This window comes from Canis lupus, chromosome 30, assembly GCF_011100685.1.
Source record: "Canis lupus familiaris isolate Mischka breed German Shepherd chromosome 30, alternate assembly UU_Cfam_GSD_1.0, whole genome shotgun sequence".
In the NCBI taxonomy this organism is placed as follows: Eukaryota; Metazoa; Chordata; class Mammalia; order Carnivora; family Canidae; genus Canis; species Canis lupus.
In genome coordinates, this window is record NC_049251.1 from 31,048,429 (window position 1) to 31,067,222 (window position 18,794).

The 18,794-nt window shown below is 43.2% G+C and overlaps 1 protein-coding gene across 4 annotated transcripts in view; it reads left to right on the top strand.

The window, feature by feature from the left end:
• DIS3L (DIS3 like exosome 3'-5' exoribonuclease) overlaps positions 1 to 18,794 on the top strand; it is a 34,109-nt gene that overhangs the window by 12,797 nt on the left and 2,518 nt on the right. For 2 of the 4 annotated variants that reach the window (XM_038580764.1, XM_038580763.1), the window contains exons 4-14: positions 1,613 to 1,748; positions 4,901 to 5,077; positions 6,396 to 6,474; positions 7,576 to 7,755; positions 9,853 to 10,022; positions 11,200 to 11,361; positions 13,258 to 13,505; positions 14,079 to 14,171; positions 16,234 to 16,767; positions 17,570 to 17,724; positions 17,826 to 18,004. In XM_038580764.1, coding sequence (XP_038436692.1) covers positions 1,613 to 1,748; positions 4,901 to 5,077; positions 6,396 to 6,474; positions 7,576 to 7,755; positions 9,853 to 10,022; positions 11,200 to 11,361; positions 13,258 to 13,505; positions 14,079 to 14,171; positions 16,234 to 16,767; positions 17,570 to 17,724; positions 17,826 to 18,004 — 2,113 coding nt within the window. Of the gene's footprint in view, positions 1 to 1,612; positions 1,749 to 4,900; positions 5,078 to 6,395; positions 6,475 to 7,575; positions 7,756 to 9,852; positions 10,023 to 11,199; positions 11,362 to 13,257; positions 13,506 to 14,078; positions 14,172 to 16,233; positions 16,768 to 17,569; positions 17,725 to 17,825; positions 18,005 to 18,794 lie in introns of those variants that run through there. The other 2 variants (XM_038580765.1, XM_038580766.1) reach the window with 2 other exon arrangements.

The following is an 18,794-nucleotide window of genomic DNA, read 5'->3' on the forward strand; positions in this document are numbered from 1 at the left end:
AGAAGTGCTGCCCAGCTGCAGCTTAAGTCAGGGGCACAGGGGCTGGGCACCCATAGCCTCTGCTGAACTCTTCTGCAGAGGGCCAAGGAGACCTTAAGCTTTCAAATGTCTTATCCATACAAAATATTTAAATTGTCTTTTTCCTTGTGATTCTTTATCTGTGTAGCCATTAAATATTTAAATCCTCTAAAAAAAAAAAAGCACTGATGCATACTGAATCCTTAATTATAGTACTAAGTTCCCGCAGGGCTTAATACCAGGAAGGGAAAGCAAATCTTTCTCTAGATTAGGTCACATGTGAGTACTTAAAATGATCTTACTTACCAACTACACAGGCTTGCACAGAATAGATACTCAGTATATGTTGGCTGAATTTTTTTTTTAACTAAATCTTTTTAAAAGATTTTAATTTAATTTATATGAGAGAGAATGAGAGAAAGAGAGCAGGGGAAGGGCAGAGGGAAAGAGAATCTCCAGCAGACTCCACGCTGAGTGTGGAGCTGGTCGTAGGGCTCGACTTCACAACCCTGAGATCATGACCTGAGCCAAAACCAAAAGTCAAATGTTTAACCAACTGAGCCACCCAGGCACCCCTAAAACTAAAGGAACCTTACCTAGCATCTTAATTTACAGCAGGGAAAACAGATGCCTACAGAAACCGATTATCCAAGTTGATACACATCGTTGGAAACATAATCCAGTCTTGAACACACGTCTTCAGGCCTGGGTTATTTTTTCCAATTTTGATTCTTTTCAGGAACATTTTCAGACATTTCATGTGATTCCATACCTTAATGGATTATGATCTTCAGCCATTTGCAGCCTAGTTTTTCTCTTAGCCAGACTTGTTTCTTCATCTTTTAAACCTCTTTTAAACATAGTTTAGCTTGGGGAACCCTGGGTGGCGCAGTGGTTTAGCGCCTGCCTTTAGCCCAGGGCGCGATCCTGGAGACCTGGGATCGAGTCCCACGTTGGGCTCCCAGTGTATGGAGCCTGCTTCTCCCTCTGCCTGTGTCTCTGCCTCTCTCTCTCTCTCTCTGTGACTATCATAAAAAAAATTTTTAAAAAATCAAAACATAGTTTAGCTTGGTCACCTGTGTGGTGCTGTGTGTCACAGCTTTCCAACTAAAAGGTATTAAAAGATGACAGAGGGCAGAGGGCTCAGCGGTTTAGCGTCTCCTTCAGCCCAGGGCATGATCCTGGAGACCCAGGATCGAGTCCTGCATCAGGCTCCCTGCATGGAGCCTGCTTCTCCCTCTGCCTGTGTCTCTGCCTCTCTCTCTGTGTCTCTCATGAATAAATAAATAAAATCTTTAAAAAAAAAAAAAAGATGACAGAGCCTCGGTTTCTGGGCCACATCAACAAATGAAAGAGGTTGCTGCAAATGGTTGGATGTCTTCGGGAAGAAGAGATGTCAGGTGCTGTCTAATTCATCTTTGTATCCCCGCAAGGACCCAACTCAGGACATATTTATAACAGGTGCTCGAGAATTAGTTGTTGAGTGAATGAATAGTTGTCTACATAAACTGAAGGAGAGCATATTAAAAGCCAGGCGTGAAGCTTTGAACAGTAGCTTGTCTTGGGAGGGCTCACATGCCCTTTGCTTTTTTAGGAGCATATACAATGCAGCCGTTTGGTACTATCACCATTGCCAGGATAGGATGCCTATCGTCATGGTGACAGAAGATGAAGAGGCAATTCAGCAGTATGGAAGTGAAACAGAAGGAGTGTTTGTGATTTCTTTCAAGGTACTTACATCTGTTGTGTCCGTAAATGTGTCTGTGTGCGTTCATTTACTCTGTGGCACCCACAAAGCTCTCTGTCCTGGTGGTAATACAGAAAAGGGACAATGAAGAGTGAAGGAACACTTCAACCAACGAGTTCCATGTCTTTGTTTCTCCCCAACTAAGTAATCTTAGCTTTAGCAAATTTGGGCAAACTCTGTGACTAGAAGACCCATAGCATCTGAGACGTCAGCCCAATAAGCCCCTGTTGACAGTGAACTCGTGTGTAGTTATAACAATAACAATCTTAGTAATGACGATGATGAGAATAGGTTGGATCTTATGATATTGTCAATAGGTTTTTGACCTAAAAAATGGCAGTTTTACATGGCCCCCCCTAATAGTAATAGCCACCGTTTATCTATGCCAAGCACTATTCTAAGTGTATTGTTTAATTCTTGCTGTAATCCCATGAGGTAGATGTTATTGTCTATATTTTATTGATAAGGAAACTAAAGCACAGAAAGGTTAAGCAACTCACACAAAGTCACCCAGGCAACAAGTGGTGGAACTGAGATTAGAGTCCTGGCATTCTGACTCCAAAGCTCTTACCCACCCTGCTCTGCTGCCTCCCAAATTATTTTATTTCTTTATTTATTTATTCATGAGAGACACAGAGAGAGAGAGGCAGAGACACAGGCAGAGGGAGAAGCAGGCTCCATGCAGGGAGCCCTATGCGGGACTCGATCCCGGGACCCCAGGATCATGCCCTGAGCCGAAGGAAGGCACTAAACCACTGAGCCACCCAGGGATTCCCTCAAATTATTTTTCTGAGTACACACGCAACATAGTTTTTAAAGGCCAATCATGTTTTTCTGCTGTTCCTCGCTCTTCCCCACTTAAGAATGTGCATGGGGGTTAATAAGGATAAAGGACGGGGTGATGAGATGTGATATATGAAGGCTGTCACATCAGATCACAGACAGCAACGGTGTTATCAGTGACCTATTCTTGGGCTGTGTTAGCAACACAGTTCTCCTATTTTGGGGATACCCTTTGGGAAGGGGGGAAAGCTGTTAATCTCTCAGTAGATTACTGGTCTCGTCTGTCTTGCCCAGTTGGCCAATCAAGTTCCAGTGGTTGATATTGGTTTTTGATTCAGAACCTAGAGTGAGGCCCTCTATTACCCCTGTCAGTTTACAGAAAGTCAAGTTGGATTTTGAATTGTAGATTCTATAAGAGTTCCCAGGTGCATGTATTGCTAAAGATTTGCCAATAGAATTTTCTTGGCCCTGCTATAAAAAAAAGTGTTCTGGTATGCCAGAGAATTCCGGGGGCGCTGGGTATTAATGGCAGTGTCACTTGTTTTTTCAGTTGCAATACATCATGTCTTGTTCCTACAGAGGACAGTTGACTAAAATTACATTTTTCTAGTTTTTGTTAAAATTACTTTTCTTTGTAGTCCAGCACTATAGTACCGTTTTATTGTGTATAGCATCTCCTAAGCAGACCGTGTGATTGAGGGCTTCATAAAGGCGGGAAAAAAAAAAGCAGGGAAAAAAAAAGAGGTACTGTGGAGTTCAGATGAGAGGGAAGGCCAGAATTTTCTGTGGGACTTGAAGTTAGCTGGGAAGAGTGGAGACCATATATCCTCGCGAAGAGTTGGTGGAAGTTTGGTGGTGGTAAGTGACCGTAGAATGTGGGTAGTGGGATCCCTGGGTGGCGCAGCGGTTTGGCGCCTGCCTTCGGCCCAGGGCGCAATCCTGGAGACCCGGGATCGAATCCCACATCGGGCTCCCAGTGCATGGAGCCTGCTTCTCCCTCTGCCTGTGTCTCTGCCTCTCTCTCTCTCTCTCTCTCTGTGACTATCATAAATAAATAAAAATTAAAAAAAAAAATTTAAAAAAAAAAAAAAAAAAAAAGAATGTGGGTAGTGAGTTAGCAGAGACGGAACTTCTCGAAGGACTAGGGAAAGAAGGGAAGTGATTTGAACAGTTCCCTTAAGTCAGTGGGAGAAATGCTGGTGGTGACGAGAAGGATAATATATTTTCTTTTTAATTCGAGAAAAAAGAGAACGTGCTAGACTCTACCTTAGACTTAAAGTCGAGTGAAAAACACAGGTAAAATTGGTGTTATTTAGTGAGAGTAACCCCCTGAGGGAGTGTACTCTGGACGTAGCACAGCCAACGTCAACACACTGTCCTCTTGTGAGTGGTGCCTTGGTGTTTGGCCTAGGGTCTCTCCGACAGAATTACACCAAAAGGTGCAGTAACAGTGTGTGAAGGGGACCCTGGCCACCTGTTTCAAAGTCCTATTTCGTACCAGGTCATCACATTAATACGTATGTCTGTGTGAGGACTGTTAACCACATCTGTGGATGGTCACCAAGGACTTGGTCCTCTGGCAGCTGGGGAGGCGGAGGCCTCAGAATAATCGAAAACCTTCACTTTGCCACTCTCTGCTAATTTGACATAGCCAGTAGGTGGGGGGAAACTAGGCATTTCCATAGACACTTTGCTCCTTGCCATTTTTACATGCTTATTTAAGTCTCTTATAAATTTCAAACATGTCAAGATGAAAAAAAAAAAACAAAAAACAAGATGAGAATTCACACATAAGAGCTTCTTTTCTCCATTCACCGCAGGCCATTGTCTGCAGTAATGAGATGCTTGTAAAGACAGGCAGGACAAGGATGTGTGCATGCGAGCAGAGAGAGGAGGAGATTTCAAAGTGCAAAGTAAACATTCCATGGTGGGAAGGGCCTTTCTAGGGTTCACTTGGCAAGGCTTCAGGGATTAGTGAGATGGTTAAAAAACTAGTCAGTAATGTGAGCCTCAGGGAGGTAATGCTCATTTAACAGCTCTTCAAAAATGTGTGCCAGCAATTCCCATCCAGGACTTTTTGTGAGACTACCAAAAGGAAGAGCCATTGTCTTCTTCTTTTTTTTTTTTTAAGATTTTATTTATTTATTTGATAGCACACAAGCAGGGAAAGTAGCAGAGAGACAGAGAAGCAGGCTCCCCACTGAGCAGAGAGACCGATAACGTGGGACTTGATCCCAAGACCCTGGCATCATGACCTGAGCCGAAGGCACACACTTAACTGACTGAGTCACCCAGGTGCCCCAAACCACTATCTTTCTGACCATGTTTCTCTAATGCCTTTATTAAATGCAGAATTACCTGGACAACTTTTGGCCTGACTTAAAGGCCGCCCATGAGCTTTGTGACTCCATCCTTCAGTCTCGACGGGAGAGAGAGAATGAGAGTCAGGAGAGCCACGGGAAGGAGTACGCAGAACATCTTCCCCTGGAAGTGTTAGAAGCTGGCATTAAATCGGGACGCTACATCCAGGTGAGGGTTGTCCTGAAGCATCAGCGTTGGGACCAGCCCGCATGTTTTCTTCTCTGCTTTATTGGCCATCACAGGCCTTTAATTTCAAAAGCTGTAAATAAAATGGGCATGAGTAAGCCAGGGCTGTCAGTGTTTCAGATGATTTGAGAGTCTTTCTTCCTACGTGCTTATTTAATTATGGACACCTTGCTGCCTGGTTTGATGCTACTCTGTAATCTTCTTAATCAGGTTATATATTGAGCACCACACAAGCCTTCTAATGCCTCCAGTCTCTGGGAAAGAGACTATATTTTGAATCAAGGTATTTGCCTTTGACAAAATTGTGAAATTGGTGAAATTTGGCTTCTTGGCTCCTTTGCAGTGTCTCTGCCTCTTTCTTTCTTTCTTTCTTTTCTTTCTTTTCTTTCTTTTCTTTCTTTCTTTCTTTTCTTTCTTTTCTTTCTTTTCTTTCTTTTCTTTCTTTTCTTTCTTTCTTTCTTTCTTTCTTCATGAGAGACACAAGAGAGAGAGATGCAGTGTCTCTGCCTCTTTCAAGGGGGTCATTTGTAGTCCTCCAGGACCCAGAACCCAGAAGCTGTTAAGCTGTGTTGATAAGGAATCAGATTATTTATCAGATTTCAACAGCTTTACGTGTGTGTCTGTGTGTGTACAGTTTTATCACATCAGTAGATTTGTGTATCCACCACCACTATTGAGATACAGCACTGTTCCATCATGAATTTTACATTTTGACAAGCAGCTCAGACAGTTTTCATGCAAGCCAAACATTGAGAATAGCATGCCAAAGTCCCTCCTAAAGTGTGGGTATTATTATTATTATTATTAATTTTATTTATTTATTATTTATTTAGAGAGCAAGGGAGTAGGGGTTAGGGAGGGATAGGTAGAGAGAGAGAACCTTAAGCAGGCTGCATACCCAGCATGAAATCAAGAGTCGGATATTTAACCAACTGAGCCACCTAGGTGCCCCTAAAGTATGGGCATCTTAAATGAGTATGCCTAGAGACTCTGATGCTTCCAACTCGGTAGTAAAGTTTACAGCATTCCTGGGAGGATATTTTGAGGAAAAAGATTTTTTGAGGACCACTCATCACTTCAGTAAAATATCCTTTATTGGTATAGCCAAGAATAGTTCAAAATGATGGTGTGTTCTCTGGAGAAAAGAGACCTTGGTGATGAGTATTTTTCCTAAAGGAAGGGATCACAGACCTTAAAAGAATATTTTGGGGTTATTTTCATATACTTTTTGAAAACTGTACCTTTGGAGGCAAAGTGGGCAGTAAAGAAATTTTTCTATTGATTTTTATTATGATTGTAGGGAATCCTGAATGTCAACAAACACAGGGCGCAGATAGAAGCTTTCGTTCGACTTCAAGGAGCCAGCTGCAAAGATTCAGGTTCAGTATAAGCCTTACGTAAACTTCTGTACTACATCTTTATTCTGATATTACACGGTGAAGAAAGCAAAGCTGACCCTGCCGTCATGTATGCCATGTCAGGTATCCCCACTCTGGGTGTGTGGGGTCACAGATTGGTGTTTTTTCCCCCTCGAAGTTTATAGTTTCTGATTTTATTGCAATCAGTTTTTAAAGATGAGAACAGCTACATTTTATTGAGTACCTGCTGTATACGCATCAGGTACCTTTCTAAGCACTTAACGTGGATACTATCATTATTTTGCACCTTTTATCCATGAAGATACACAAGGTTACACATGAGGAAACTGTAATACAGGGAAACAAAGTCACTTGCCCGAGCTCACACACCTGGTGAGTGGTGGGGCTAGATCTGCTGCTGAGGCAGTTTGGCTGTGATTTTAAGACACTGCCCTTTGTGGTCTTGCTGGAATAATTGTAAAAGTGATAAAAATGAAGAAGATGTGGAAGTAAGTTGTATCATAATAGAATATAGTTCTGAGGGCCTCGATGGCAGGGTGGAAAACACCCAGTGGCTCTCCGGCTGCTGCTCGTGAGCTGGCTGTGTCCGTGGTTCCTCGGCCTGCCGACCGCTCCCTGGCTGCGTGGCCTCCTGGAACGCTGTGGGCTCACATAGCCTCACGCAGGGGCCTATTACCTACCGTGAGAGACGGGTGAGGTAGGCCTTATAAAAGCACCTGACGAGGGATCCCTGGGTGGCGCAGCGGTTTGGCGCCTGCCTTTGGCCCAGGGCGCGATCCTGGAGACCCGGGATCGAATCCCACGTCGGGCTCCCGGTGCATGGAGCCTGCTTCTCCCTCTGCCTGTGTCTCTGCCTCTCTCTCTCTCTCTGTGACTATAATTAATAAATAAATAAATGAATAAATAAATGCATGCATGCACCTGACGTCATAGGACACGGTGACAGCGTTTCCTCATTCCTAACCTGTGGAATGAGGTTTGGCTTCACCTTTGAAGGGGGAGGAAGCTTTTATTTGCAGGGACGCTGATGAGACGTCAGATTCATGATGTGTGGCATCCCCCGTGGCTTTATGGGGTCTCTGTGTGCCCGCCCAAACACAGGTTTAGTCAGTGACATCCTCATCCACGGGATGAAGGCTCGAAACCGCTCCATTCACGGCGACGTGGTAGTCGTGGAACTGCTCCCTAAAAATGAATGGAAGGGAAGAACCGCCGCCCTGTGTGAGAATGACAGCGATGACAAGGCCTCGGGAGACCCCCCGAGTGAGCCCATGCCCACAGGTGAGCCTGCCAGCCGGCCTCCCAACTCACCAGTGCGCCCGTGGGACGTGCCCCAGCCCTCTCTGTGACGACCCAGAAATACTACGGCTCTCGGGGCTCGGTATCATTTCTTTCCTCCATTACTAGTTCCCTTTTTCTGTAGTTTTATGTTCTTCTCCTCAGCATCCCAATGTGCTGTCGTACCCCCCATCCTAGAACAGAACAAGACCAGAAATCCTCTCAGGTCCCGGGTCCCCTGCAGCTACTGCCCCTTCCTCCGCCTCGGCGTGTGGCCAGCCTCAGTGGAACCCCTCACCCTGCGTCCTCTGCTTCTTCTCTGCCCGTTGTCTCCCGAAGCCACTACATGCAGGCGCCCCCCACCCCGCAGAAACCTGTCACCTCTTGTCAAGGGCACCGGTACCTCCTTGCCAACAGCCCTCAGCACCTGTAACCCTCAGCAGCCTTCGGCCAGCAAATCACGGCCTCATCTTTGGCTTCTAGGTGCTTCGGCTCCCCTGCTGAGGCTCCTTCTCGGTCCCTTTGCTAGAGCTTCCAATCTTCTAGGCCTCTGGCATATGCCTGGGCTCCTCGCTGAGTCTCCTTCAGTCCTCTCACTCTGTTGCTCCGGCCCAGCCCCCCTTCCCAGCCTCCAGGGTCGTCTCCTCACTTGTCTCCCTGGATCTGCCCCTGAATGTCCAGTGGGCACCTCCCTTTTAACAAACTAATAACAATAAGCCTAATAACAAACAACAAGCCTAATAACAAACTCCTGACTTCTGTCCCCAAACCTGCTCCTCCCCGAGTATTCCTCCTCTCAATAAATGGCAGGTTCTTTCTACACTTGGTCAACCCAAAGCCCCTGAGATTGCCCTTGCCTTTTTCTCTCACTCATCAGCGAGTCCTGGCAGCTCTGCCTTCTTGTGTGGCCTGAATGTGGCAGGTCCCCTGCTCCACTGCTCCTGTCCTGACGTGGTCCACTAGAACCCCTTGACGTGATTATCCCAGCCACCTCCTCACTCAGTGGTCTCCTGCTCCTGCCCCTACTCCCAGTGGCCTTTGCTCCACACAGGAGCCAGCCACAGGGGTCCTTTCAAAGGTCTTTGGGTCCTGTCATATCTCTGCTCAAAGTTCTCCAGTGGCTGCCTCCTATTTCTCTAAGAATAACACCCAGAGTCTTTACTGTGGCCTAGAGTCTTGCCGGCTCGGGCTGCCTTCTGTCACTGTCTTCATCATCACTGTCCTCCTGCCGCATTGACCATCTTGCCCTCTGCCACTGAAAATGAGCTTTCCCCAAACCTCCTCACACCAACCTCCCTCACTTCAAGTCTCTGCTCAGATTGTCACTTCATTGAAAATAGCTGCCAGTGCTGGCCCTGTATCACTCTGGGTCACCTTACCTGCTTTGTATCTTTCTTGGCAAAAATCACCACCTTCCATGTATTTTTTTTTGTCTTTTTCCCTCCAGGTGTCCAGACTAGAATATCCACTCTAGAAAATCAAGGACTTTGTTCTGATACTGCTACATTCCCTGCACCTAGAACAGGGCCTCATACTATTTGTGAAAAGATAGCCCTTTTAACTATTAGAGTTTGGCTTATTTTCTTGACCTGGTCAGTGATGCTGGCAAGTGTTGTATATGAGATTTAACGGTTTGCATACTTCACCGTATGCAGTGGTGGCTCAAATGATCTTGGCTGGTGGGAAAATGCAAGGAAGACAGTGAAATTGCACAGGAGAGTGCATGAGTTTAAAAAAAAAAAAAAATGAAATCACTGGCTTTTCCCAATGCACCGAAACCTGAAATTGATAAGGAGAGGGCAAAAGAGAGTGTGGGACTAATGGGACTAATGGATCCTAAGTGTCACGTCAGACCCCACGGCAGAAAGGGCAAACTGATGATGTTATTTAAAAAAATTATCTCTCTTTCAGAAGATTAACCATCTTAATAGTAAAATGCTAGGAAGGCAAATGTTTAAGCATCTGTCAACTTGTATGGATGTGCTTGATACAAATAGGACGTTGTGTTTTCCTGTTTTCTTCCTCACTGGTGAACCAGTTAGCGTCCAGAGAGGTAACATCTCACCAGCTAAGGCCTTACTTTGTTTTGTTTTCCCAAAGGCAGAGTGGTGGGCATCCTTCAGAAGAACTGGCGGGATTATGTGGTGACATTTCCATCCAAAGAAGAGGTCCAGTCTCAGGGCAAAAATGCTCAGAAAATCCTCGTTACACCTTGGGATTACAGAATTCCCAAAATCCGAATTAGCACTCAGCAAGCAGAAGCCCTCCAGGTAGCTGACGTCGTACTTCTCCCGGTTTTCCTCCTGCCTTTGGCAGCTCTTGAGCTATCCCAGAAAACATTGTTAGTTCCTTTGCATAAGAAGGGGTGAATTATTGATGGCATCTGGCATTTCGAGATCCCGTTTTTTAAAAATTCTAAATATATAGTGCTCACTTCAGCAGCACAAATGAAAATTCTAAATATATAGAACCATCTGTTAAGTAGTCCTTGGTTAATAAATGAAGGCCAGAGAGAAACTGTCCTAGAAAGAGCTGTGTAGGACAACTACAGAGTACATACGTTATCCAGCTGTCCAACACAGAAACTTTCAATAGATATGCTTTGCCAACACTAACAAGCTTTATTCCAGCCAGCGATATAGAAATACGATCACTCTGCCCTGTAGGGATGATATAGTGGTACTTCACCGAATCGATTATCCATAAAGGAATATAACACTGGACAGAAGACATAAACAAGGAAGTTAGAAATTAACCTTTCTGGTGTCGAAGAGTACAGGCATGACCTAATTTGATTTGCCTGATGCTTTACAGTTTGTAAATGAGACCTTGTAGCAGGATGTCCCGAGCCAATAACTGTGTTGTTGTGCACCGAGCCAATAACTGGGTCATTGTGCACCCTTTACATCTTTTGAGGCCTTCCGCAGGCGCTCGGAGGCCAGCTTCGACCATTGCCTTCCATACCCATGATTTACTGGAATTTGGGGGCAGTGAGGTTTATTTCACACTGACCCCTCCTTCCCCATCAAAAGATGTCCTTAAAAATAAGAAAGTAACTTCCAAGAAAGTAGAAAGTCACTCCTGCACTGGCAAAGTTGAGATTTGTGTTTTGAAAATGACTTTGTACTATGCACGATGGGGTGTTCCTTTGTGTTGCAAATGTTAACTAGAAAGGGTTACAGTTGGCTTTCTTTAAGAGACTAAAATTTCCAGCCTTCTTCTGTGATGTGGAGAGCTCTTGCCTCCTGCTAAAGCCCCAGGCCAAGCAGTTACATAACCATCTGGCAATTTAGTAAAACAGCAAGAACCAAAACAAAAACCAAAACCCACCATTAAACTGGCCACTCTTTTTGGAGCTTGATGCTGTTTGTCTTGTCTGGTGCTTCTCATTGACCCACTTAATTCCTGGTGCCGGGCTGATGGGGTTTGTTTTCTCTTTTCGTGCAGGACTTCAGGGTGGTTGTACGCATCGATTCCTGGGAATCGACATCCGTGTATCCGAATGGACATTTTGTGCGCGTTTTAGGAAGAATCGGGGACCTAGAAGGAGAAATTGCAACCATCTTGGTGGAAAACAGTATTTCAGTTGTCCCTTTCTCCGAAGCTCAGGTGTGCTTTCCCAGAGTCCTTTGGTCTGGTTAAAGACATCCTGTACAGTTTCTCTTTGCATTTGTTATTTGTTTCATGATTAAGAAGAAAAACCTCTGTACTGTGTAACTACTCACTAAAGCCACAGATAATAGAAGAATCTCACTCCTCTCTATTCTGGGTTTGGACCAGATTGAAGTCAGCACCAAGTGCATAGTTAGTTTCCGAGAGCCTCACAAGCTCTCAAATTTTTACATTTTCCAACTGTGCTTAAAAATGATATGTCAGTGTCTTATTGTCAGTACACATCCATCCCCGGCAGCTGCAAGAGTGCCTAGTTAACAGACCCTACTGGGCTCCACTCCCTGTCCTAATCACTCACCCAGAGGCCTGCACAGAGCTGCAGGGAGCAGCTTTTGGGGTTCTATACATCTCTGACCCCCGGGTCAAAAAATCATGCTCATGAAATAGTTTTTGTAACCTCTTCAGAAAATACAAGTTCAATAAACATAAAACATTAGCTATTTCCATCACTTTGTGATCTTGTAAAATGCTCATAAATCTTGTTTATTATTCTTGCACAATATACCTATAGTGTCCCCATGCTATTTCCTGTTCTGATTCTTTCATGTAAAATTATTTCTATATATTGGTATAGCGACATCTTCGTAGTTATGGTAAATTATTGCCTATCAATGTACTCTGCTTGGTTTAAGTATTCCTCAGTTGCTGGGCATTGGACTGTTTAATTTTTCACTAGTGTAAGAAATGCTACTTCACACATTTTTATAAACAATGCTTCCCCCACCCCCCTTTTCCATCATTTTTCTTGGGATGTAATCCTTAAAGTAAGATTACCAAGTCAAAGGGCATAAAAAATTTAAGTGGCTTTTATTATGTATCGGCAGATTGTTCTCCCGAAAAATTGGACCAGTTTGCATTGCCATCAAGAGTGTATGGGTGTTCTTATTTTCATTATAGTTTTTGACAGAACAGTAGCTATAAGAGAAAAATATTTTAGAAAATTTTACGTTATTAAATTTTTATGTTTAACATTAGTTTCTGGAAATTATTTGTTGACTTGTTTTGACAGCTCTTAGTGAAAATGTTAGAATAAAATAAAGCATGGATTAGACTTCCCAGGACTAGAATTTTCTCTTCCCATTTAGCCTACTTAACTGTAAATTGATGGCCTAAACAGATAATAATAGAAAGTGCCCTAGATTGGTCCTGCTCAAATTATCTTTAAGGAACTCTCTCTTAGTACTTGGGACATGTTGATTTTTTTTTTTTTTTCAGGGCTTGACTTGAATTAAAAGCTCAACTACATTTAAACAAGTGGATCATTTGAAAATGGGGTAGAGGTTGTGCTCTTTATGAGCCACCCTTCATCTTTGCTCTGGCCTCCATAACAAAAGAAGCTGTTGGGAACTAGCGTGTTTCCTGCCAGACTGTAAGGGTCTTCAGGGGCAGGGGACACTCTTCTTCTGGGCTCCTGACCTTTCCAGAGCCTAGCACCATTCCTGACACACGTTAGGCACCTAAGCAATAATTACTGATGGAAAGAAGCAAATAGGGATCCCTGGGTGGCGCAGCGGTTTGGCGCCTGCCTTTGGCCCAGGGCGCGATCCTGGAGACCCGGGATCAAATCCCACGTCGGGCTCCCGGTGCATGGAGCCTGCTTCTCCCTCTGCCTGTGTCTCTGCCTCTCTCTCTCTCTCTCTCTCTCTCTGTGACTATCATAAATAAATAAAAATTAAAAAAAATCTATAAAAAGAAAGAAGCAAATATAGGTTAATTGCAAAAAGATACTGGGGAATGAATGGGATTTCCACAAGGCTGCAGTGAGAATATTCGGGAGCAGATTTTCCTTAGGCAGCTTGTGATGTGAGAACTGAATGTCTGATTCTTGTGCAGATGTGCGAGATGCCAGTCAATACTCCTGGAAACCCCTGGAAGGTGAGTCCTGAAGAGGAACGAGAACGTAAAGACTTGAGAGAAACCCATCTGGTGTTCAGCATTGACCCGAAAGGCTGCGAAGATGTGGACGACACGCTCTCGGTCAGGACCTTAGCTAATGGCAGCTTGGAGCTTGGGGTCCATATTGCAGACGTGACGCACTTCGTGCCGCCAAGTTCCTACATCGACACCGAAGCTAGAACCAGGTGATGATGCCATCTGACAGCAGCCCTGTGATGCGAACCTGTTCCATAACTCCCTCGTTTCAGATTTGCAAAACAGGGCTTTCAGTTTTTTGTGCAACTCTGCCCAGAGAAAAAAATCCCTCCTAGAGAAAAAAAACAGGAGGAGGTCCACTTCCTTCCCCTTTGCCTTTAGAGAAATAGCTCCTTGATCAGTTTACCTTTCCTTTCTTTCCCAGAACCTTTCCACCGACTTCCCTTCTAAATCGCCATGAGTTGAATTTTCTGCGTGTGGATGCTATTTTCTATAAACACTGGCTCATTACACTCTCATTTTTCTTGGACAATGAAGATTCATGTCATTTTTTCTTTCCTTTTTATGTCAGTGGAAGAGTATTCAGCCCAAGGCAGTCTCCCTTAGAAAAGTGGGAACCTGGGAATAGCTTGATTACCCAGTCTGCTGCACTTTATGAAAAAGTAGCAGCCTTGGGGGATCTGCACTGAGGACTTGGCCAATTCCCTCCCTGCAGCCCCTGCAGTCAGCACTTCTGCTTCTCGCTGCTGAAGGTCACGCACCTGCGTATGTGTCATTCACAGGGCCACCACGTACTATTTAGCAGACCGTCGCTATGACATGCTGCCCTCCATCCTCAGCGCTGATCTGTGCTCCCTCCTGGGAGGCGTTGATAGGTGAGTTTGTTCCTGACTTTTTTTTTTTTTTTTAGCACCAGACTGTCTTGGCTTTTCTGTGATGCCTAGCGCTCTTGCTTCTAGCCTCTTTCTCCTCTTCTTTTGAATACACTCTACCCCTTGCTCCCCACCCTTGTTTCCACCGCCCCCCCCCCCCAGCCCCAGGACCCTCTGTGCCACTTATTTGTAGGCCACTTTATTTCTTTAGCTCTCCCTTTTCTTCTTGTCTTTTCTGTCTAGCTATGAGGATGCTTCTCCCTCTGTTGGCTTTTTAAACTCAGCTAAAGTCTGGGAACAAATGCATAGGACATTATGCACGTGGATTCCCTGGTTGAGGCTATTTTGCATGAGGATCATGAACTTGGGGAGTTCTTTATTTGTTGTAGTTAACATTTATATCTACCTTTGAATATGTAATAAGACTATATAGTCCAAAATTCATAGATTCTAAAAAATATTTAGTGAAAGGCTCCCCTCCTATCACTTGGCCCCAGTTACCAATATCTCATGTATTTTTCTAGATATAATGTATATACACACAAATGGACATATGGTCTCTGTTTCATACACAACTGGTGACATTTTATATAATATATATATGCGTGTGTGCGCGTGCATGCTTTCAGCAGCTTTTTTATTTCTCTTAACAATACAGTGTGGAGGGATCCCTGGGTGGCGCAGCGGTTTAGCGCCTGCCTTTGGCCCAGGGCGCGATCCTGGAGACCCGGGATCGAATCCCACGTCGGGCTCCCAGTGCATGGAGCCTGCTTCTCCCTCTGCCTGTGTCTCTGCCTCTCTCTCTCTCTGTGACTATCATAAATAAATAAAAATTAAAAAAAAAAACCAATACAGTGTGGAGACTATTCCACGTTAACAGTTGCTTGTCTATGGAAATTTAGATTATTTTCAGACTTGTGCTATTACAAACAAAACTACACCGAATTACATGGAACATAGGTCATTGCACATGTTTAAAAGTATAGTATGCTTAGAGGATGAATTCCTAGAAGTGGAATTTCTGTGTCAAAGGATAAATGCATTTGTGTTTAGATAGATGTAATCAAATTGTCCTCCATAAGGGTTACACCAATTACAGTCCCACCATCAATGTGTGAGAATGCTTTCTCCAAAAGTCTTGCCAACACATGTTGCATTTTTTATCTTTGCCAATTTGAGATGAAAATGGTATCTTACTTAGGTGGTTTTAATTTGCATTTTTCCTTTTATGAATAAGGTTAAGCATTTTTGTGTATGTTTAACAGTCATTTATGTATGTATCCTTTTCTGTGAACTATTTCATGTTCCTTTCCCATTTTTTTTTGAGTTCTCCATTTCTGTAATTGATTTATAAGAACTCTTTACATATTAGGAAAATTAACCTTTTGTTTTTTTATACGAGTTGCTAATGTTGCGTATGTTTTTAAACAGTGATTTGGTGGCAAAGTGGTTCTTTACTAAATACACTTTTTTGCTAATTAACTACCGTTGAGAGCGATATGATAATTCAGTGTTACTCTATAGGATTTGAAAGGCTTGCTTTCTTCTACTTTACTAAAGAGCCCACCAGACGTGGCTCTCTCAGTGCTATGCTAGTCTAACTAAACAGGAGAACTGTAAGATAGCCTGTGTGACATTACATGTGAACTCCTTTCAGATTTGCTCAGAGCTCAGCAGAACCTAAAGTTGGTTTTAATTTTAAATAGTTTTTTTTTTAAGATTTTATTTATTCATGAGACAGAGAGAGAGAGAGAGAGAGAGAGAGAGAGAGAGGTAGAGACACAGGCAGAGGGAGAAGCAGGCCCCAAGCAGGGAGCCCGACGTGGGACTCGATCCGGGGACCCCAGGACCACGCCCTGGGCCGGAGGTGGTGCTAAACCGCTGAACCACCCAGGGATCCCTAATTTTAAATAGTTTTGTAGTAAATAGTGGAATGTTTGGATTGAGACATTGGTCCAGAAACCTGTAGCATTGTCATTTCTTTTAAGTCACATGTAGGGTCTAGTTCTCCTTGCTTCAAAAATGGAAGAATGGAGTGATAATGCTAGCATTACTGGTTTTGTAGGTATGCTGTAAGTGTGATCTGGGAGTTGGATAGAACCTCCTATGAAATTAAGAACGTGTGGTTCGGCAGAACCATCATCCGATCAGCCTACAAACTGTTTTATGAAGCGGCCCAGGAACTGCTGGATGGAAACGTCACCGTGGTTGAGGATATTCCAGAACTCAAAAACCTGGACACGAAGAGCAGACAAGCCAAGCTAGAGGAGCTAGTGTGGGCCCTTGGAAAGTTGACGGACATAGCGCGTCACATCCGAGCTAAGCGAGACCGTTGTGGTGCCCTGGAGCTGGAGGGGGTAGAGGTTCGTGTTCAGCTGGATGAGAAAAAGAACATCCATGACCTCATCCCCAAGCAGCCCCTGGAAGTCCATGAGACCGTGGCTGAGTGCATGATCCTGGCCAACCACTGGGTAGCCCGGAAAATCTGGGAAAGCTTCCCTCATCAGGCCTTGCTGCGCCAACACCCTCCTCCACACCAGGAATTTTTTTCTGAACTGCGAGAATGTGCTAAAGCCAAAGGCTTCTTCATAGATACACGGTAACTCCTCTGAGGGGGCAGAGCAATGGCAGGAGTGCTGCACACTTATTTATCTTGCAGTAGTTCTTAAAATGTGACAGTCAGATCTTTGACCAAAAATAGAAAGCTTCTTGGCTCTCTTCATTTACCATAATGTAGGTATAGAGATTAAAATTAAAGTGAGTTTATTTAGGCATAGTTTTGATCTCCTACAATTTGTAATGCAGAAGTAAGGAACCTGTTTCCCTTGGTTTAAATTCATAACCCTACAGGCAAACACCAAGTAATCCTATTTATTTCAATACTTTATTTCAAGTATTTGACCACCTACTATATGCTGGATGTTAACCACATAGGTATCAGTACATACTTCAGAAATGTATTTAAATTGATACACTTTATTTTTTTTTTAAGATTTTATTTATTTATTTCAAAGCTATGCTGTTAGGTGTATAAAGATTCTTCGTTGTTGTTTTTTTTTTTTTTAAGATTTTTATTTATGTATTCATGAGAGACACACAGAGACACTCCCTGCAGGGAGCCCAATGCAGAACTCAATCCCTGGACCCCAGGATCACGACCTGAGCCAGAGGCAGCTGCTCAACCACTGAGCCACCCAGGCGCCCCCACTTACTTTGTTTAAATCTCAAAAGCAAACTAGATTTCTGTAGTTGAAAAGAGTTGCTTCTAAAACATATCCAAAATAAAATTTCTTCAGAGTGATGAGTGAAAGATTTCCCTCTGAGCGCATTGACTTGCAAATTGTTGCTGGGGACTAATATTTTCCTGTTTTTCTTTTCTTTTTTTTTTTTTTTTTTGTCAGGTCCAATAAAACACTGGCTGATTCTCTGGATAATGCAAATGACCCCAACGATCCCATTGTAAACAGGTTGCTGCGATCCATGGCCACACAGGCCATGTCTAATGCACTGTATTTCTCCACGGGGTCATGTGCGGAGGAAGAGTTCCATCATTATGGTGAATGATAGCATTTTCTTTTGTGTGGCCATAACCTTGAGCAGGTTGTTTAAAAAAGTGTATTTTTTTGTTGATTTCCATCTTTTGGTTTCTTTTTGAAGGCCTTGCATTAGATAAATATACCCACTTTACATCTCCAATAAGAAGATATTCAGATATCGTAGTACACCGATTATTAATGGCAGCCATTTCAAAAGATAAGAAAATGGAAATTAAGGACAATTTGTTAAGCAACAAAGATCTTGAGGAATTATGCAGACATATCAACAACAGAAACCGAGTAAGAAGGGATTTTAAATTCTCTTATCCATCATCTCTTTTCCTAAGAGAATATATCAGCTTTTTTGTATGGTAGAAAAAAGTACCATATATTCTAGTGAATTAAATTCTAGCATTATTCTAACCATTGAGATAACATGAAAAACTGTAAAGTTTCTTGTCTAGCTCTCAATACATTTATAAATATTATGAAGTCACTTAATGTGGGTTTAGGAGATTTAACCATGAGTTAGATGTTTTTCCCAAAATGTAGAAACATAAAAGATCAAATTATTATCTTACCACCCAGAGATAGCCATTATTCACCCTTCTAGACGATGCTTTATTTTAACAAATATGGCACCATACCTGCTCTCTGAACTCTTTTGCACCTGACATATCTGTTACTGACAACACCACTTTAGAGTAATTACATCTTTGTCTTAAAAGCTGCTCTGTATTTTAATTCCTGTTGTTTGCTAGTGGCTACATTATTGTACAGCATAGAATAAGGGCATTTGGTGATACAGGAAAAATTGGAAACTACCTAAACTAAATGTGCAATATAATTTTTTTGTAATTATATAATTATATAATTTTGTATCCTGTTATGCTAGTTCACTGCTACGCAGTATTATAGCCACTAGCTATGTAGGCTATTTAAATTCTTAAAAATTAGATTAAAAGCTCAGTTCCTCAGTTGCACTAACCACGTTTCACATTCTCAGTAGATGTATGTGGCTAGTGGCTCCCTTTGGGGCCACCTAGATCTATAGAGCATTTCCATCATTGCAGAAAGGTCCGTTGGGCAG